At 49.8% G+C, this 21,460-nt stretch overlaps 2 protein-coding genes across 2 annotated transcripts in view; one reads left to right on the top strand and one right to left on the bottom strand.

The window, feature by feature from the left end:
- The window catches only part of LOC146421185 (uncharacterized), a 262,722-nt gene that overhangs the window by 113,091 nt on the left and 128,171 nt on the right, over positions 1–21,460 (top strand). The window lies entirely within an intron of this gene.
- The window catches only part of LOC146421186 (uncharacterized), a 200,937-nt gene that overhangs the window by 69,299 nt on the left and 110,178 nt on the right, over positions 1–21,460 (bottom strand). Inside the window, exon 8 of the mRNA XM_085047574.1 lies at positions 15,518–16,137. Within this exon, the coding sequence (XP_084903700.1) occupies positions 15,518–16,137 (620 nt within the window). The remainder of the gene's footprint in view (positions 1–15,517; positions 16,138–21,460) is intronic.

Below are 21,460 nucleotides of genomic sequence, written 5' to 3'. Positions count from 1 at the left end.
CAGGGGACAGTTTTACCAGATGGTTAAACGAATAGGTGAGACCTAAATAGACAAACAGGGAGTTGGTTGTTGCAAAGCCCCAGAACATGTGGAGATTTTTTTCTTCCTCACCCTACTTGGGAGGATCTGAGTTTTGCTCTTTGCTGAGTAAAGTACAGTTGCTGCCAAGGGAAACGAAGCCCAGGAGCAATAGTGACAGCAGCTGCACATCTTCAGAGCAGCACCTGCCAGCCTACAGCCCATCAGGTAGGGAAAGAACTTCTACCCTTGCTTTACCAACTGCTCCAGCCAACAGACCATTTAAAGTATTTTTCTGCAGTACTCTGTCATGGGTAGATGTCAAGTGAGAATCAGGTAGAAATTGTCAAGTTGACCAGGAAGGGGGACCTTGAGAACAAAAACAATCTCTGTCTGTATTTCCTGTCCTTCCTCCAGATTTGGAGGATTTTCTGGGGGTTTTCCAAACAGTCTCTCTGTAGAGGAGAAAGACTGAGGCAAAAAACATTTGCCCACAACTGCTCAGTGTCTGGTGAGCTCCCCTGTTTTCTTGAGTGAAGCCAAACTAGGATGCTGATAGGATATTGCAGAGTTTAAAGATTGTCTCTCCTGCAAAGACTTTTATTGCATTTCAATGAGCTCTGTGTGTCCCCAGAACAGTTGCAGCTGCAGAATACAGCCTCAGCCACAAGGTTGCTTTTCTGCAATACAATCCCACTTTGATTTTAGCCTGCATGTCTGCAGATCTGGGCTCTTCCAAGGGGGATCCACTTTCTTTGTTCAGCAAAACTCAAAAGCAGCCAAATCCTCAAGCTGATGGAGAGATGGAAACAGCTGTGATTACAAAGTATTAGTGTGTGTCTCTAGATCAGTTTTACAGTCCATACTTTAACCAACGTGCACATCAATTAGAATAAATACTTTTTAAAAGGAAGAAATCAGTCTTCCAATCCCCTGGGAAGTTGGAATACATTTCTGGCACTGAGTTTGCTGTGTGCTTCCTGTGGTGTTTGATCCAAGGCAGCAGTAGAGCTCTGTGTGCCAAGCTCTGTTCTGGAGCCTGACCCAAGTGTTTGGATTCTTGCAGCCACAGTGAGCAGTTCAGCCCCCGATGCTCCGACTGGCAGTGCTGGTTGTGCAGCATGGACAGCCTCCAGCTGGCCATGGAATGAGCCTGGGGAAGAGGAATTGCCACCACTGACTCTGGACCTGGTGCTTGAGACGCTGGAGGAGATGATTTCCTGCTCCCCACCTGAAAGGTCTCCCTTTGCTCAGGTAACTGCATTGGAAAGAGATGAAAAGGGCTGGACTGAGAGCTTTTGAAAGTTGTTGCATGGCTGAGAAGGAAAGGCTTCTTGAATTGAGCTGTGAATGGACAGGGAAGGATTTGCTTGGTAAAGCAAGATTTGCAAAGGAGGAGGGAAGGAAAAGGGGGCTCATCCTTAGTGAGGATGAGAGGTGTTGGCCAAGTTTAGGTGCTCCTTTCTCCTTTTCCTGGGAAGAATCCCTAGTGCAGGGGCATCATTCCTGGTGATGCTTTGTAGGTTCTAACAAGCTTAGCTTGATGTGAAATAGGAGAAGAGTGTTTGGAGAATTGCCCCTGAAGGCAAAGTGTCCCACCCAGGGAGGGGCATGTGAGAGGAGCCTCTGTTACAGCACCAGCTGTGGGCTCTGCCTCCTTTTGGTTGGAAGGCCAAGGCAGAGCAAGGGCTGGGCTGCAGCTGCTGCTGCTGTGTGAGCCCTGCTGTGTGTGTAGGCACTGCCAGAGCCGTGTGAGGGGATGTGCTGCAGCTGCAGCTTTCTGGTCCTCTCTGTAGCCTGCAGTCACATGTGTATCTGGGAAATCCTCAGCAAACTGGCAAACTGGCCAGTCTTGCTCTCCATGTTCCAGAGCTTTGTCATGTTCCTCTTGGACATCTCTGTGGGAAGAGATGTGTGTTCCCATCCAGTCCTGGCAAAGCTGCAGCCTGGATGAGGCTGTTGTGCTCAGGGCTGTGGAGGGAGGAGCACATCCCTGTGCCAGGAGCTGGCAGGACTCCTTCCTTAGTGCCCACGTCATGTGTTCAGTGTTGCCCCACATTCAACCTTGTAGCTTTGGCAGCTTCTGGACTGGGTTTGAGAAGTCAATCTTCTCCACTGCCTTTGGGTGCCAGACCTCCTTGTTAGGAGCAAGAGATGAAAGTGAGTGAGCCCTGGAGTCTTTAGGGAGCAGATGTGTTGGTTCTGAGGCCCTGTGAGTTGTGAATTGGAGGGAAGGACAATGTTGGTGCTGCACATGAAATTGAAGCCCAGGGGCTTCTGCTGTGTTGAAGTGCAATTCAGTCAGGGACCATTAGTCATTGTGTTTGACAGATTTCCTCTTTGACTTAGGAATGTACTTTCTCTTAACTCTTACCTCTTCCCAGACTTGCCTGAAATGTTCAGTGTCTGTATTGGCACAGGCATTTTTGCATATTATTACACAGCTTTGCCAAAGGATTCCTCCATTTCATATAATATGCAGACCCATTGCCTTCTCTAGATTTACTGTTGAGGAGAGGCAGATTCAAGGCTGGGAATGGGATTTTTTGGAATTGTCCATATTGTATTGCCAAGTGTGATGGCTTCTTGTCTTCTGTAAACTCACACATGCCAGTTCTCAGAAGCATTTTCTTCCTCAAGAGAAAGAAATATTGCAGGCTCTTAACTACTGTATCCCTGCAGAAAACAGTGAGTGATCTTTGGGTTTTCTTTCTTTCTGGTTTTCTTTTAAGGGGAGCACTGGTGTCGCTCCCGAGTCTTCAGGAGGGGAGCCTGAGAACATGGCTGCAGCAGAGAGAGCTTTGCCTGGCACCGTGAGCCATGGGAACAGTTCCCTGGAGCCCGAGGAGCTTGGTAAGGAGAGAGCCCACATTGGTTGAGAGAGGTCTGAGATGGCTGCTGTGAGCCTGCCTGTGGCAGGAAGGGAGATCAGAGGAGTTGAGTTCTTGTCTGCAGGCTTGGTGCTTCCTGGTGCCTTGAGTTCCAGCAGGGCACTGGCACAGCCTCCCCGGTGGAGCCCTGCCCTCCACGCTTCTCTGGCAGCACTGACCCTGAGTCCTGTGGGTGTGGCAAGAGAGCAGTGAATAAAGCTGACCTTCTGGCACTTGTGTCACCAAGCTGGGTGTCCCAGTTTCCAGCTGAAGTCCGTGGATAGGTTTGCTGCAGGGTGGCAGTGCTCTGGAGGCAGTGCTGAATGACTCTTGAAGTAACTGTGGAATATGTCAGCAAAATGTCAGAGTAGAAGGCTGAGCTTTGTGTCTGAAAGCATTAAATCTCTGTAGTAGCAGTCTGCTGATTGCTGTAGTGAGACACATTAAAAATACAGGTGGTAGAACCTCTGAGGCCAGACAAATCACAGAACACAAATGCAGTAGCTAAAAGCAAAATTTAATTTCCTCAGATTAGTGAGAACTAATAAGAGAGAGAGAGCACTTTGGATCTGCATTCTCAAGCAAGGCTGGTACAGCCTGCAGGCCTTGTAGGGAGCTCTTTCTCTGCCAGCTCTTCATCCCAAAGCTGCTGGTCGAGTTGGAAGAGCTGTTGCTCACTGCAGAGAGCACTTTTTAGATGCCAGGGACCAGTGCTGGTTTGTAACTCAGCTCACATCACCCGTCAGCTTCAGCCATTTCAGTGAGGACTGAGGTGTCTCTGTGAGCACAGAGAAAGACCAAGGCTGGGTTCTTTGTGTGAGCTGGGACTGTGTGTGTTTCAAGCTCTGGTGGGTGCCATTTTCACTGCGGGTGCTGCAGCTTTATTGGGATACTCCAAAACTTGTGAAGTTCTGAAAACTTGGAAGGATCCCTCTTCTGTAAAGAGGAGGCCTCAAATTCCCATGTGAGAGTCTGCCTTTCAGGCAATCTTTTACAATCTTTGACAGAACTACAATTCCTTCCAAAGGGAAATATTCATGAAGGCAAGATATTGACTCAGTGTTCTCTTTGTTTCCCAGACATCCATCTGATCTACCTCGCCAGGAGGGCTGCCCTGCGTGGGACACGGAGACCAAGGGAGAGCCTGTGAAGATCAGACAGGTGGGATCCCTCTGTATATATTATGTTTCTAGATTTTTACAATTACATTTTTATACCTATGTAGATTTATTTCTAGAATTATAAAGTTGTGTTTATATGTGCTTACAGTTAAAAATCTGTATAGTTTGATTTAGATCCATTTACATAAATATAGTTATAGCTGTGATTGAATTTATATATCTGTAGTTAGATTTATAGATTTTCATAGATACATTTATATGTAATTAGAGTAAGTTTTATATGCATATAGTTAAATTAAGGAATGTATATAGTTGGAGTTTTATTAATATTTAGGTACATGAATTAATATTTGTGTAGGCATAGGCTTACTTTTAACCTCTTTCCCTGCTCTGCTTTCTATTTCATCTTTTGCTTTCCCCCCATGTCCCCTCTGTCCCCTCTTCCCGTGCTGGGTCCGAGCTGGCGGCCGGCCCGGGCGGAGCAGCAGTTCCAGGTGTCCCCAGGTGTCCCTAGAGCAGTGAGAGCAGCTGGTGTCCCCTGAGGAGCTGCTGAAGGACGGTGAGACTGAGGGGCTGAGGGGGCTGAGGAGAGGTGACACTGAAGGGACAGTGAGCTTGAGGTGCTGGTGGGGCTGAGGGGACTGTGGGGCTGAGGGGTGTGGGGGAGGAAAGGGGAATGGTGGAGCTGTGGGTTCAGGGTGAGCTGCAGGGGATGGTGGGGGCTGAGGGGACAGGGAAGTGGCACAGGCTGAGGGGGGTGGCAGGTCTAAGGGGACTCGATGTGTCAGAATGGACTGTGGGGGTCTGAAGGAACGGGGGGGCTGTGGGTTTGCTGAGGGGATGGCAGGGCTGAGGGGATGGAGGGAGCCAGCAGGGAGCACAGAGGGGTCCAGGACTGTGGCTCTGCCAGGCCATTCCACCAATTCCTGTGTGTACAATTTTGCCACAGCTTCCCTAAATGCCTCAAGAACATCGGAGAGTGACAAGAACCATCAGGGAGAAGCTGAAGGGCACCAGCAAGAGCAGTGAACAGGGAGCTGCTGCTGCTGCCCCCTGAGAGCTTGGGTGAGGCCACAGGGCCAGTGAGGCAGGCTGGGGCTGAGGCTCAGCCTGCTTTTTCTTTCTCACCCTGCTGGGGAGGCTCTGAGATTTTCTCTTTCCTCACACAAGTGCAGCTGCTGCCCAGGGAAATGTCCCGATATTGACTCAGTGTTGCCTTTGCTTCCCAGATGTTCATCTGCTGTCCCTGACCAGGAGGGCTGTGCTGCATGGGAGGAAGAGACAGAGGGAGAACGTGTGGAGATTGGGCTTCTGAAATCCCTTCAGGATATATTTATAGATAATTATATATGGATATTTAGATAGGTAGATTGATGTTTGTATAGTTAGATTTCTATTTCTATTTATTTACATCTGGTTTTATTTTTATGTTTGTGCTAGATTTTCATAATATAATATAATATATATATGATGTAATAAATTATTTTTGTTAAACTTAAATTGATATTTGTATATTAATTCTTAGTGTGGTTGCAGCAATTTGTAATAAATCTAATTTTTTAACTTATGTTGATTTTTGTGTACTTACATATCAGAAGTGCAAGTGTAATAATCTTCAATAAATTTAATTTTTAAACTGAAATAAGCATGAAGTTGTGTTTTTCCAAGCAATAAGCAAATGTAAACATAGTATTGCTGGAGGATTTTGGCAGTGAGTGAAGGGGACTGGGGGAAATTCTCCAGCCATGCCCAGCAGCTCCCCAGTCTCAGTCAGGCTGGCAGTGAAACCGCAGATTTGGGATGGCAGCAGAGCCACACGCTGGGGAATAACTCGCTGCAAAGGCTGCTGAGCAAACGGGACTCCACTGAGCAGAGAGCTCCAAGCAGGAGCCACCCGGGGAGGAGAAATCATTCACAATGAAACACAGAGAGAAAATGTGGCAAAACAGATGTGAGGATACTCTGGGAGTCTGATAAAATGCTCTAAATCAGTGCTGTCTAGGTATATCTTCAGCAAAAATAATTTGTTAAAAATGAAACACCTTCCATGAAAGACGAATGACACTTTTCCCCTTCACTCACCCTCCTTTGGAAGTGCAGCATGTCCTTCTTCCTGAGAAGTTTTGCCCTTCAGCACCTCCCTCTCAGTAAATAAAAAGCTTAAGTACTCCCACTTGTCACCATGAATGAAAACAGCCCTGCCCTGGTGACAGCGTTTGCAAAGTCTTCCCTCCTCCTGTCCCCACATCTCACAAACAGAACCATCCCCTTCGTGCCCAAACTGAGCTGAGGTGAGTGAGGGCTTCAGGAACTCAGGAGGCTGCAATACCATCACACATAGGAAGGTTTTGCAAATTTGAAATTAATGAATTTAAAGGGTTTGATGGTGATTTATTTGATTTAGACATTTTAATATAAGTGTACTGAAGTAGGAGTTGGCAATAATTTTTGAGCCTATACCATAATTATAGAAAGCACTCCCAAATGAAGTGAAGTAATATCTATTCTCATGTTTGCACAGATATTTGAGTTGTCTACCACTTATTCCAATATAACTGATATTATTCCAAATCTTTTTTAGCGTTTATCTACAATGTCCCGCAATCTTTTAGTTTGAACCTTATCTGCTCTTTGAGACATATATATATAAACCTTCTGATCAACAACAAAAAACCCAACAAATCCACAAACAAATTATAGACAACATGATACTGATACAGAGGGTGTGGGCCTGTTGCTCTGGGCAGAGGGACCTACCACCATCCCCACTCCTGTTCTGGCTCCTCCTGGGACTGGTCCAACCCTGCAGACAGAGCCACAATTTGGGGGTGCCTGTGACCCCTGGGGTGGGCAGCCTATGTTGTGGCAGCTTCTTCCTCCTCCATTGAGACTGCAGGGCTGCTGGCTGGAGTCCCCATCCAAGGCAAGGACAAGGTGGAGTTGCTGGAGCTGCTGGAGCTGCTGCTGGCTGCTGGGCTGTCATCCTCACCCACAGCAGCTGGGAGCACAGAAGCCTCTGGGCCTCCTCTCTGCACTGCCTCACAATGATGTCAGTGGTGCCCTGGACCAGTGGCACTGTGTGTTCCTCCAGGATGTCCTGCAGGCTCTGGGTCATGATCTCCTGGTCTGGCCCATACATACAGAGAGTGTGCAGGATGCAGCTCTGTGAGATCTCTGCAAGCCACCACTGCTCCCTGTAGATGGTCTCCATCCTGCTGCACAGCCAAGTCTGCACAGGGTCCAGGAGATCTTTTGTTGACAGAAAAGTTGTGCCCAGACCTGAGGCAGGACACGGCTGACAGCTCGGGCTGGTGTCTCCTGAGGAGAAGAGGGATGGGGTGGCACAGGGGGATGGGGGCTGTTCCCTGCTGGAGCAGGAAAAGTCAGTTTTGTGCTGGAACAGAGAAGTTCTGTCACTGGAAATCAGTGTGATGTGTGGAGGGTTTTACACCAGGTTTGCACCTAAGTTGATGCTAAAGAAATACATAAAGTCCCAATGTACACCTAAGGTTTGCACAGCATACTTTAGGCTGGCAGCTGAGGGAGCATAAATTAAATGGCCTTTCCAAGCCAAAACCCTGATGAGAAATGTTGCTATTTCTGCTCTCATTCGTTATTATAGCATAACAACCTATTTGATGAGATTTGGGAATTGCAGCTCTGAATTGTGGCCAGATTAAGTCAAGTAAGTCGTTGCTGTGCATTTATAATTGTGGAGGTCATGATCAGTGCAGCTGCTTCTGTAAACCAAAACAACTCTTTCAAGATACTTCGTAAGGAAAATATTTTTTCTTTTTCACTCTTCACTTCAAAGCCTCCTCCAGGATGTACATCAAACAGGTCATTTAGTTTATCTTTTCACAATAACAGAGAACTTCCCCTTTAATCAGCCTGAATTACACAATTCTCATCTGTATTAAGGAATTTCATTTTGTCTCTGCTGTAAAGAAGAGATTTCTATGCAGCAGGGCTGATAAAGAACAAACCCAAATTAGAAAGAGTGGTATTTGTTCGAGATCCCATTACTCATCACACACTTTAAACAACCCATACCATCAAGCCCAAAGCTAATATGGCTCCTTGTTAAATATTTCTGATGGGTTACACATCCTTGTGTGAAGAAGGAATTAGGATTTAAAGCTGCTATTTATGCTTGTATAAGCATTGTGTATGAACATTGCATATTCAAACTGCAAAACAAATGTCACCTGTATGGTGTATGTGATAAATTACAGAAGGTATAGTTCACGAAATCGTTTAGAAAATCAATAAGTTTTAATTCTTTACTTTTGCTAAGCTCTGCTTTTTAGTTTTGCTTTAACAGAAAGAGTTCCTGTTTTAGAGCCAAACCTTTCTGCTGCAGGTTTGCAACAATTGTAACTCTTTTCGCAAGGCCGCTCAGCAAGCCTTGTGTGATTCCCACGGGACACAGTCTAACTGCTGGCAAGAAAGAAACCCCTCCGAGAGCCGCGTACCCCAAACCACAACCAACCAACGCAGAGAACGACGATTCTGCGGCCAATCGAGACACCCAAAAGAACGCCAGTCAAGACCCACGAGGGGACTCAAGGGAGAGGGTAAAAAGGGCTATAAAAATTGATGGCTTGTAATCTTTAGGCGCGGTGCTGCAGGCGTAGCAGGGAGGCTCGCCGCGCCCGCCCAGCGCTGTAAATTGGCTGCAATCTGCTTGCTCAATTAATAAATTCTTTAATTGGCTCTACGTCTCTGATTGGTTTTTGAGACCCAATTTATAACATCCCCTATTGTCCTTTATTAAACTTTTAAATTTCAACAGGAGAGTGAAACTCGTTTTTCACATAATGGATGCCTTTCTCTTGGAATGGACAACAGACCTTCATGTGTGCAAGACAAAAATGCAGATCAGAGGAAACAAATTTAAAAGTTTTATAAACCAAGAACAATCACTGACAAAACTGCATAAGATTTTTTAACACAATAGTTTTTCTTTTATTTAATCTTTGGTCAGTATGTATGTTGCTTCTAACTACCTCTTTATGTTTTTTTAAACCACAGATATTTATCATCATTTCTTTTTAGTATTTGTGATGCCTTTTGAATGCCATATACAACAGATTGATGCAATCAAAAGTTGTTTTCTATCTCAAATGGACAGAAAAACTTGTTTCTTCATCCCAAAGAGACTAAACCCCTTGTGTCTGGCATCACAGCTCACATAACTTTGGTCCCAGTATCTCCACAGGGGATGTTGGCCCTGGGTCAGCCAAGTGGTGATGGTGACACCCTTAGGATGGCCATTCGGGCAGGTGTCCGAAGGCATTGGGAACTGCACAGACCTTCTATAGCAGCAATGCCTGTCTTGATTCTCTCTGTCTTTATCCCCTCTTTTTTCTGTCTGTCTTTACTCTCTCAGCCTTTATCCTCTCTGTCTTTTCTCTCTCTCTCTCTCTCTAGTCTCTCTCTATTCCCTCATTCTTTAGTCCCTCTGTCTTTATTCTGTCTATATCCTGCCTTTATTCTGTTTTCATTCTCTCTGTCTTTATGCTCTCTTTATCCCCTCTGTGTTTTTCTCTTTACTCTCTCAGTCTTTATTCTCCCTCTCTTTATTCTCTCTCTCTATTCCTTCTGTCTTCACTCCTTCTGTCTTTATTCTCTCTGTCTTTACTCTATCTTTACTCTCGCTGTCTGTTTTCTCTCTCCATTCCCTCTCTCTCTATTCTCTCTCTCCCCTCACAGCCGAGCAGGGCTGGCGGGAGCCGCGCTCCCCTCAGCGCCCCTGAGCAATGGCGGCAGCAATGGCGGCGCCGCTCCCTCAGCGCCGCCCCGGCCCCGGCGGGCGGGGAGCCCTCGGCAGCGCCCTGGGGGCAGCAGGACCGAGCCCCGGCCCCGGGCTGTGTCCCCGTGGCGCCGCAGAGCCCAGGGCACACACGGGCAGGGCACTCGGCGCCATCGCCCCCAGCCCCGCAGCCCCTTTGGAACCCGGCCCGGGGCTCGCCCTGCCTCCTCCAAGGCCCTGCTGGGCTCCAGCTGTTGCTCAGGGCTCTGTGGGGATCTTGTGCTCGGCCCGAGCGGGCTTTGTTTGCAGCCCGGGCTGCTGAGGGTCAGCCGTGAAATGTCCCTGCAGGGCAGTTTTAATGGGATCAGCCCGGTGCTTCCTTTGTGCTGTGCCTTGCGCTGCTGTTTTATTCTGCTTTTAGAGCCTGCCTGGGAAGATCAGCCCCCAGGAGAGCAGAGCCTGCTGAGAGATCCAACATTCTCACCCTAAGCAAGGGATGGAACAGCACACACTGCTGAAAAGACTCCAGCTGTTCTCAAGGCATACGGAAAGCTGAAACTGTCAATTTTGCTATTTGGTGCTGCATCCCTGTATAAAAGAATGCCCTGAAATGTCAGCTTTCCAGAAAATGTCCTGCATTGGTGTTTCCCTTGCTGGTGACAGTCTTTTCAACCCAGCCTTCTGGGGCCTGACCTCTCTGCTGCTGTAGTTCCATGGACAGAGGTTGTTGTCTTTTCCCCCTTGCCATGGGTAGGCTGTGTTCAGCCATCTCCAGGACAGCAGGGCCACATCCCATGTCACTGTGACCTGGCAAGACAAAAACCATCACTCCAAAAGTGCCTCCCTTTCTCCTTCTTCCCAGGCATTTGGCCCTGGTAGTGGGTTTGGCTGCTGGTTGCTGCAGGAGGGATACCACTGTGACACTTTGGGGCACATGGAGCCCTTGTGACACTGTGGAGCCTCATGGAACCTGGGAGTCACTGTGACACTGCAGGGCCTTGTGGAACCAAGGAGACCATGGTGACACTGTGGCACCCTGTGGAACCAAATATCCATTGTGACAGTATGGGACCTCATGGAACCAACTGTCCTTTGTGACAGCGCAGATCCAAGGAGTCCATGGTCTTGCTCATTGTTTATGCAAAGCTTTTGTATTCCTCATGGAATCCAGGAGAGCCTTGTTACACAGCAGAGCTTCATGGAACCAAGGGTCCGTGGTGACACTTTGGAACTAAGGAGACCATTGCTGAGAGTACAGAACCTCATGGAACCAAAAGTCCGTGTGACAGAGCAAGGCCTCGTGGAGCTCCTGGCAAGTGGCAGCGCTGCAGAGAGACAGCTCTGCCCAGGAGCAGCTCCTGTGCACAGCCCAGCAGGGCTGGGGCACTGCCAGGCCATCTCAGGGACACCAGCAGGGCACACCCAGAGCTCACAGGTGCTCAGCATTGGCAGGGGCTGTGCCATGGCCCAGGGGGGGCTGTGTCATAGCCATGGGCACCTCTGGGGCTGTGTCAGAGAGCCACAGAGCAGCTGTGATGTCAGAAAGGGGCTGTGTGACATCTCAGAGTAGGTTGTGTGAGGTCACAGGTTGGACTATGACATCACAGAATTGGTTGTGTGAGGTCATGGAGCAGCTATGGCATCACAGAGGGGACTGTGTGACATCACAGGGCAGGCTGTGATATCGCAGGGTTGCTGTATGACATCAGAGCAGGCTGTGCAGTTACAGAGTGAGCTGTGTAACATCATTGAGTGGCTGTATGGCATCACAGAGTTGGCTGTGTGACATTACTGACTGGCTTGTGACACCACAGAGCAGGCTGTGACATCCTAGAGCAGGGTGTGATCAGTGACATAATAGAGAGGGCTGTGGAATCACTGGTTGGTTGTGTGACATCATACAGCAGGCTGTGAGGTCAGAGAGTAGACTGTGTGACATGACAGGGTGGCAATGTGACATCATCCAATGTGCTTTGACATCACAGGACAGCTTCATGAGACCATAGTGAAGGCTGTGTGAAATCACAGAGTTGCCTGTGACATCACAGAGTGGGCTATGACAACACACGGTGGCTGTGTGACATCACTGGGTAACTGTATGACATCACTGGAGAGGTCACTCTGCCCCAGCCCCGCCTCACAGTTCCCCCAGACAAGTCCAACGCTGCTCATGCACAGCAGGGTCCCCTGTCCCCCCAGGTCCCCCCTGCCCCCCAGTGCCACAGCCTCCCCCAGAGGATGTTCCACGAGATTGACCCCCATAGCCTGACATGGGGACAGGGGGGACAGGGCCCTGGGGGATGGGACAGGGGCACAGGGACCCCCAGTAGTGTCCCTGTGTCCCCCAGGGCAAGAGCCTGGCCCAGGGCTCCTTCACCCTCTTACGAACGAGGGCTTGAGAACACCTAAAAAATCCCCAGCAAAGGATGAGCAAAACCAGATTTAATATTCAGTGACAGCACAACAAAGTTCCTTGGCAAGAGTCACTCTGCTCCTGACTGCACAGTTCAGGCACACCAAGAGAAGAAAGCAACAACAAAACCAGGCAATCAAACCAGAAATGAACCGAGAACTGTCCCTGTGTGTGTCTGTGTCTGTAGGTGTGACAAAAGGATAGTGAGAGCAAGGATAAAAGGAATACAGCCTAAGAGCTTAACAGCCCTCAAACTTAACAGAACTTAACTTCTACATTAACCTTAACATATACCTTAAACTTAACAACTTAGCAAAAGAACAACCCCTAGCAGCATTTCACTTAGCTCATACCTTATGACTGAACCTCACTTACAGGCCTAACTCACTCAGATATCCAAGGCACTTCAACACCTCCCAGAGCAGCATTTCTCCCCATTTCCAGAGCACAGGCACATGTGTGTGCACACAGACAGACAGAGGCAGTGCCAGGGAGGTGTCAGAAATTGCCCTGGAGGGCAGGGAAATGCTCACTGCGGATGCTTTTGCATCTCCCCAGCAGGCGAAGGGTTGAGCCTGGAGGAGTGGGGGGATGGGCCCAGGGTCCCTCGTTGTTCGGGGATGCCCCGAGTGCAGCAAACGGGAGAGTTCCCGGCTCGGAGAGGCCCCACTCAGAGGGAGCTCACTGCTCCAGGAGAGCTCCAAGGGGCTCCTTTTGGAGCCCTGTTGATAGGGCCCCAAGAGAGGGGCTTTAGTCACAGCAATGTTCCATCCTGGCTGCACTTCGCATCAACAGCTTTCTCTGACACTGTGAGAACAGGGATGTTGTGCCACTGAGGGGAGAAAAACAGTTCCCAAGGCTGCTCCGAAAGAAAGCAGGAGCTGGTTGGACAGCAGCAGTGCCTGGGAGCAGACAGTGTTTGTGATCAGCTGCAGAGGAGCTGAGCCCAGGGGCTGTTGGCCAAGGCTGAGGCCTAAGGAGCATTTCTCAGATCCAGGGCTGCCCTGGAAAGGTGGTGGTGGGGATAATTCCCACCCTCAGTGTGCTCCCAGTTCCTCCCAGTATTTCCATGTCTGTGCTCCAAGTGCTGCTCACAGCCCTGATCCGTGGGGATGGGAATGTCCTGCTCCCTTCCCGGGGCAGTGTCACACCTGAGCCAGGTGTGCAGGGCAGGACCTTGCCCTGACCCCAAGCACTGTCCCACCTGCAGGATCTGCTTCCCATCGGCCTCTTCCTCCTGCAGCCCCAAGCCCAGGTTGGTGCTAAACAAAGGGCGCTGGCTCAGGGTCATCCCCCGGTGGGGGCTGTGCACCCCCTCTGCCCCTTCCCCAAATTCCCTCCTGGGGGCAGCAGGAGCTGGGTCAGGAGCCCTGTGGGGAGGGAAAAAGAGGTGACACTTGGATGGGGGTCACACATGCTCTCAGAAACACACATGACCCCTGTGGACAGCCTTCACCTTCTCCCGCAGAGCCAGGAGGATGAACTCCAACATGGAGCCCCCAAACCCCAGCAGCACCTTGGGGGGTGTGGTATGGTGGCAGCTTTGGGGATCTGGGTTTGTCATGACCACTCAAAAACCCTCTCCCAGCCCCACAGCCACTCCCAGGCCCCTCAAACCACCCAACAGCTCCTCCTAGGATGCTCCCAAACCACTCCCTGCAATATCAATGGGCCCAAGAGCCACCATAACCCCATTCCCATCTCCACCTACACCCACCCAAATTCTCTCCAAGTCACACAGCCCAGCCAGGACCCCAAACCTCTCTCACAGAGCATGCCAAACTCCCTCTCAGCACCACAAATGCCCCCAAAAGCCACAAAAGCCCCTCCCAACCCCCCCTAGGATTCCCTAAACCCCCTCCCACCCCCCATGGCACTGACCAGGAGAGGCTGGTGGACAGGAACATCCACAGCTGGGAGCAGCTCAGGCACTTCAGCAGTGATTTGGGCACTTTGGGGGTACACCCCACATGGGGAGAGGCAGGCCAGGGACTGGGACAGAAAACTGGAATTCCTGGAGAACAGATGGGCTCAGGTAGACACATTCTGCCAGCACAACTATGAGACTGTTGTCCTGTCTCCCTGGCAGCCCCAGGACATCCATATTTAAGAAGCAATCAAAACAATGTGAGCAAGCACTTCTTTTTAGACAGTGGATGAGGAGGAGGTGAGAATATGTGAGGGAAAACAACATGGAGACACCAAGGTCAGTGGAGAAGGTGGGGGAGGAGGTGCTCCAGGAACCAGAGATGAAAATCCTCTGCTGGCTGTGGTGAGGACCATGGGGAAGCAGGTTGTCCCCCTGCAGCCCATGGGGTCCACAAGGGGTGCAGAGATCCACCCACAGCCTGTGGGGAGGTGCTCATGCTAGAGGAGCAGGTGGATGCCTGGAGGAAGCTGTGATCCAGTGGGAGTCCCAGTGCAGGGAAAGGCCTTGTTCCTTGGGATGGAAACAGCCTGGCCTGGGCTCAGAGCTCTGAACCCTGTGGACAAGAACTCATGGGGCAGGAGATTCCAGCAGCTGCTGCTCGAGAGATTGGACCCATGGCAAAGAAGTTTGCAGAGGACTGTCTCCAGTGGGAGGGACCCATGGCTAAGTAGAGGACTCCTCTCCCTGAACAGCAGAAGAAATTTTGGTCATGGACTGACCAAAAAAAACCCATACCCTGCCCGCCACAACCCCCTGCGCTATTGGTGGGAAAGAGGAAGAGGGTGAGCAGAGAAACAGTGTATTAAGAGCTTATCTTTAGTTCTCATTTGCCTCCTCTGACTCTGTTTAGGGTTAGGTTACCAATAAACCACTTTGCAACTTTAAGTTCTCAATCTGTTCTACCCCTCAGTGCATCCTGCCTGGTTCATTATCTCGACTCACAAGCCCTCTGTGTGTGTGTGTGTCTGTTAGGGTTTTTTTTTTTTCCCTCTCCTCTGCACAGCTGCAGCAGGGGAGAGAAGAGAAAGCAGATTTCGTAGGTGCCTGGCATTTGGCCAGGGTCAAACCACAATACTGGGTCACTGGCAGTGTGGGTCACCAGGGCTCTTCCCAATGAGGGTCCTACAATGGGGGATGAATACGGAGCAGTGCATGAAGCTCTTCCCCCACTCGGGGCACTCGCAGGGCTTCCCTTACCGGTGCCTCCGTCGGTGTTGGGTCAAGTGAGAGCTCCTGGAGAAGCTCTTCCCACACTCGGGACAGCTGTAAGGCCTCTCCCCAGTGTGGATGCGCCAGTGCCTGATGAGGTGGGAGTTGCGCTTGAAGCCTTTCCTGCACTCAGGGCAGCGGAAAGGCCTCTCCTGTGTGTGAATCCGCTCATGGATGAGGAGATCTGAGCTGGTCTGAAACCTCTTCCCACACTCGGAACACTCAAAGGGCCTCTCCCCTGTGTGGATGCGCCGGTGGGTGATGAGGTGGGAGTTATGTTTGAAGCCCTTTCTGCAGTCAGGGCAACGGAAGGGCCTCTCGTCTGTGTGAATACGCTGGTGTAGGAGGAGAGCTGAGCTGGTCTGAAACCTCTTCCCACACTCGGAACACTCATAGGGCCTCTCTCCAGTGTGGCTCCTCTTGTGACGGATCAGGTGGGAGCTCCGGCTGAAGCTCTTCCCACATTCCCCACACTCATAGGGTCTCTCCCCAGTATGGATGCGCCGGTGCCTGAGGAGGTGGGAGTTGTGCTTGAAGCCCTTCCTGCAGTCAGGACAGTGAAAAGGCCTCTCGTCTCTGTGAATCCGCTCATGCATGAGGAGATCTGAGCTGCTCTGAAACCTCTTCCCACACTCTGAACACTCATAGGGTCTCTCCCCAGTGTGGATCCTCTTGTGACGGATCAGATTGGAGCTCTGGCTGAAGCTCTTCCCACATTCCCCACACTCATAGGGCTTCTCCCCGGTGTGGATCCGATGGTGGTCCATAAGCTTGGAGATCTTTCTGAAGCTCTTCCCACATTCCCCACACTCGTAAGGCTTCTTGGTCTCATGAAGCTTCTCAGGAATCTCCAGCTCTGAACTCTGGCTGGAGCTCTTGCCAACATTCTGGCACAGGCTGGGTCTTTGCTCTTTAGAGCACACTGGGCTGGGTTTGCAGCCCCTCCATGTGCAGCATCTCTGGGACTTTTCCTCCTGGTTGGATTCCTGGGTCATGGAGCTGCTCAAAATGGCCTCTTGCATGAGGTTCTGCCGTAAGGACTTGTCCTCCCTGGTCTCTCTCCTCAGCTCGTTGCCTGGGGCAGAAAGGACAAGGAGAGGATTTGGGATTTGCCTCCATGCCAGAGGGAAGGGGAAGGAGATCCCCCCAGTCCATCCCTACCAGGACAGAGTCAGCAGCAGGGTTGTCCTGCAGCCAGGCGTGATGCTGGGCTGGGAGATGGAGGAGAAGAGAGCAGGAAAGGGGCACTGACTTCCTCCTCACCTGCCTGGCTGTCCTGGGGCATCTTCCTCTTCCTCACAGCCTCCTTCTCCATCTGGCCAAGTTTGGGAATGGGAAATCCTCTTTTGGGGGGAAAAACAAGGTGTGAGTTCATTGGGTTTCAAGATTATTCGTGCCCCAGTCCATCTCTAGAAATCACCGGCTGTATAGTCACTGTAAAAAACCTCTTGTCTAAAAAACCTCTGAAATGCTGTGCTGGTTTAAACTGGCAAGAGAAATGGATTCCCCAGAACTGCCCCAAAAAAGATTAAGATGGGAGTCACAATCCACCAAAGAGATTACAAGAAATACAATGACACAGCTTTAACTCACAAAGGCAGAGTATAACCAGGCACCCTCGGAGAAGAGCAGCATGGTGTTCCTTAGTTCCTGTGCTGAGCGCCACGTGGCCCCATTGTATGCCAAGAGAAAGCAAAAGGAATCCAAACCTGTTGGTCTGAGTGGTGATCACAGTCCTTCTGAAGTGGTAGTTTCAGTCTTGTCTAAAGCAGTGGCTGCAGTCCTGTAGAAGTTCTGCTCCACCTTCTCTGGATCTCTTGAGTTGTGTCCCACATCCCCAAAGCCAGATTTTATATGCTCAGGTTCAGGTGGCAATGCTCAGTACCTCCCCCAGGCCAGGGAGTTTCAAAATGGAAAGATGTCATCCTGTGAGTCATGGGATATTTGGGGAGTCTTTGATGGTCTCAGTCATTTCAGCTGCCCATTGTGCTGGTGCCATTGAGTCCACGATGGCCCATTAGCAGAGATGACCCCTCAGGGTAGGTGGGACTGTGCTGGTGCTTCCCTGGAGGGAGTCATCTCAGCTGAGTCATTGGTGTGAAGAAACAGAAACACTGCCTTGCCTTGCAGGGTTTGCCTCTTCTTCCTTATCTCATTTAACACCCAGCTGGTAGCCTGAGGGATCAGGGGTGCACTGGGCAGCTCATGCAAACGACCTCTCATCAGCAGCTCATCAGAAATGACTTAAGGGTAGTAGAATGCCTAGTTCGGTCACACCCACAGAGTGCTAAACTGGTGCCCTGCTCCTATAACCAGGACAGACTGGCAGTGAAATGTAAGATGTTGTTCCACTTGACTTTCAGCTATGTAATCCATTGGCAGAGTTCCTTCCAGCCGCAATCATCCCTTGAATCCCTCAGGGACTTGGTTCCCTTTCCTTCTTCCTTCTGCTTCAAGCTGGGAATGTGCTGGAAAATGTTCAGCAAAGCAAACTTTGCTGCATGCTCTGGGAGCCCAAAGAGCAGCTGGACCTTGTCACCTGGCCCTGCACAGCTCCCTTGGGATGCACGGCAGAGCCAGGACTCTGGGAGCCTCGGGAATTGTCCTCTGGGATCCATGGATTTACAGGGGTAGAAGTTACTAATTTAGGGGGGCTAGCAGCTGAATAATAATCTTCTGGAACTTACCTAGGAGGCCTGAGTTTGGATAATGATTTACTAAGAACTGCTTGCTGAAAACAATATATCAGTTGCTTAATGATTTTTGCCTACCCAGTAAAAGGGAGGATATAGAAAGGAAAGGCAAATAATTGATAAACAATAATGAATTTGACTGAACATCCTGCTCTCAGACCCCAGAACTGGCTCAAGTGAGTTCTAAGGTTTGGACTTGGACCAAGAACCAAGGGGGCATGTGCAAGGAACCAAGGTGAAGAGTTCATCCTGAGGAAGACTACTAACTTTATCCCTCATTTATTTTCGGGACCCTTGCCCACAATTAATCTGTGACGCTGCGCTTGTGCGAGCATATTTAAATGAACTTTGAACTCATTATAATACAAAGCTGGGACAGGTAATGAGTATGTATAGGAGCATTGTGTAACTTTATGCATATGTAACCTGTAACCTAATATAAACCAAGTGAAGAGCTGCTGATGGTGTGCATGCCTTTGGAGGGGCTGCTGCCCATGCACCCCAGCTGGAATAAAAGCATACCTACTTCATAACTTTCTGAGTTGTGGAGTCTATCGGTGCTTCACCATGGCAGACACTGCAATGGGCTGGGATTCCAGTTTCCAGCAAGGAAAAGATGTTCCTGCCCTTGAAGGCAAAGTTCTTGTGGGACTGAAAGCCAAGTGGAGCAGGATAGTGCAATGAAATTTTACTGCCTGCCTATCTTGGCAATGACTCAGCTGTGATAACTCCCTTTGAGGAAGCACCAGCTCATTCCCACCCAGCCTGAGGGGTCATCTCTGCTAATGGGCCATTGTGAACTCATGGAACCTAGGAGTCATTGTGACACAGTGGGGCCTCATGGAACACAGGAGTCCATTGTGACACTATGGAACCTCGTGGAATGAAGGGGCCACTGTGACACTGTGGGGCCTCGTTGGAACTCAGGAGACCATTGCTGACAGAACAGGAGCTCATGGAACCTGTGGGGTACTGTGACGCTGCAGGGCCTCGTGGAAGCAGCGAGACCATTGTGACACTGAAGAAATTCAAAGAACCAAATATCCACTGGGACACAGGAGGGCATCATGGGAACCAATGAACCATTTTTGGCAGTACAGAAGGTCATTGGATCAAGGACACATGGTGATAAAATGTGGTCTTAAATGTCCATTGTGACCCTGAGGATCCAAGGAGACCATGGTGGCACTACGGAACCTCATGGAACCATTATTCCATTGTGACACTGCTGGGCCTCAGGGAGCCAAGGACACCATTGTGACACTGGGGAACCTTATGGACCCAAGCAGCCATTGTGACACTGGGGAGCCAAGGAGTCCATTTCTGACAGGATGGAAACTCATGGAACCAATGCACCATTGTGACATTGCAGAACCAACACAGCTGCTGGACCTTGTCACCTGGCCCTGCACAGCTCCCTTGGGAGGCATGGCAGGACCAGCACTCTGGGAGCCTCGGGAATTGCCCTCTGGGATCAATGGCACACACTGCAAGGGTCTGGAATTCCAGTTTGCAGCAAGGAAAAGATGTTTCTGCCCTTGAAGACAAAGCTCCTCAGAAGCAGGAGCCAAAAGCCAAGTGGAGTAAAATCTTACAATGACACTTCACTGCCAGCCTTCATCACTACATCCATGGTTGTTTTAGCTCATGGACTGGGAACAAATATCATGGCAGGGTCTTTGGCTTGGATTTGCCCTGGCTAAAGAGAGACACTGTGAGAGAAACAGAGCAGGCCAAGAGAGGCAGAAGAGAAAGGAGGACACAAAGAGCAATCAGCTGAGAAGGTGGAACACTGAAAATAGAACTGGAACTAACTGAAAATGAATGGAACAGAAATCAATAATTCTGGGTGATTTATTTACTCTCAAAACACAGCCCATCCACCCTGTCCTGCACAATTCTGATCCCATCCCTCCAATTTTGGATTCTTCATCCAAATTCTGTGCTGGTGCTTCCCCGGAGGGAGTTATCACTGCTGAGTCTTTGCCAGGACAGGCTGGCAGTGAAGTGTCATTGCACTATCTCCACTTGCCTTTCAGCCCCACAAGAGCTTTGCCTTCAAGGGCAGGAACATCTTTTCCTTGCTACAAAATATGGAATTCCAACCCATTGCAGTGTGTGCCATGGATCCCAGGGGACAATTCCCGAGGCTCCCAGAGTCCTGGCTCTGCTGTGCATCCCAAGGGAGCTGTGCAGGGCCAGGTGACAAGGTCCAGCTGCTTTTTGGGTTCCAAGAGCAAACAGCAAAATTTGCTTTGCTGGACATTTTCCAGCACATTCCCAGCTTGAAGCAGAAGGAAGAAGGAATGGGAAACAAATCTCTGTGAAAATCAAGGAATGATTGCAGCTGGAAGGAACTCTGTCCATGGGTTATTTTGCTGAAAGCCAAGTGGAACAACATCTTGCAATTACATTTCACTGCCAGTCTGTCCTGGTTATAGGAGCAGGGCACCAGTTTAGCACTCTGTGGGTGTGACCGAACTAGGCATTCTACTCCCATTAGGTCATTTCTGATGAGCTGCTGATGAGAGGTCGTTTGCATGAGCTGCCCAGTGCACCCCTGATCCCTCAGGCTACCAGCTGGGTGTTAAATGAGATAAGGAAGAAGAGGCAAACCCTGCAAGGCAAGGCAGTGTTTCTGTTTCTTCACACCAATGACTCAGCTGAGATGACTCCCTCCAGGGAAGCACCAGCACAGTCCCACCCAGCCTGAGGGGTCATCTCTGCTAATGGGCCATCGTGGACTCAATGGCACCAGCACAATGGGCAGCTGAAATGACTGAGACCATCAAAGACTCCCCAAATATCCCATGACTCACAGGATGCCATCTTTCCATTGTGAAACTCCCTGGCCTGGGGGAGGTACTGAGCATTGCCACCTGAACCTGAGCATATAAAATCTGGCTTTGGGGATGTGGGACACAACTCAAGAGATCCAGAGAAGGTGGAGCAGAACTTCTACAGGACTGCAGCCACTGCTTTAGACAAGACTGAAACTACCACTTCAGAAGGACTGTGATCACCACTCAGACCAACAGGTTTGGTTTCCTTTTGCTTTCTCTTGGCATACAATGGGTGCACATGGCGCTCAGCACAGGAACTAAGGAACACCATGCTGCTCTTCTCCGAGGGTGCCTGGTTATTCTCTGCCTTTGTGAGTTAAAGCTGTGTCATTGTATTTCTTGTAATCTCTTTGGTGGATTGTGACTCCCATCTTAATCTTTTTTGGGGCAGTTCTGGGGAATCCATTTCTCTTGCCAGTTTAAACCAGCACAGCATTTCAGAGGTTTTTTAGACAAGAGGTTTTTTACAGTGACTATACAGCCGGTGATTTCTAGAGATGGACTGGGGAGAGAATAATCTTGAAACCCAATGAACTCACACCTTGTTTTTCCCCCCAAAAGAGGATTTCCCATTCCCAAACTTGGCTGGATGGAGAAGGAGGCTGTGA

The sequence above is a fragment of the Lichenostomus cassidix genome, unplaced genomic scaffold, assembly GCF_008360975.1.
Source record: "Lichenostomus cassidix isolate B80296 unplaced genomic scaffold, HeHo_3.0 HiC_scaffold_43, whole genome shotgun sequence".
NCBI lineage: Eukaryota > Metazoa > Chordata > Aves > Passeriformes > Meliphagidae > Lichenostomus > Lichenostomus cassidix.
This window is presented reverse-complemented; position numbering and strand designations above follow the sequence as displayed.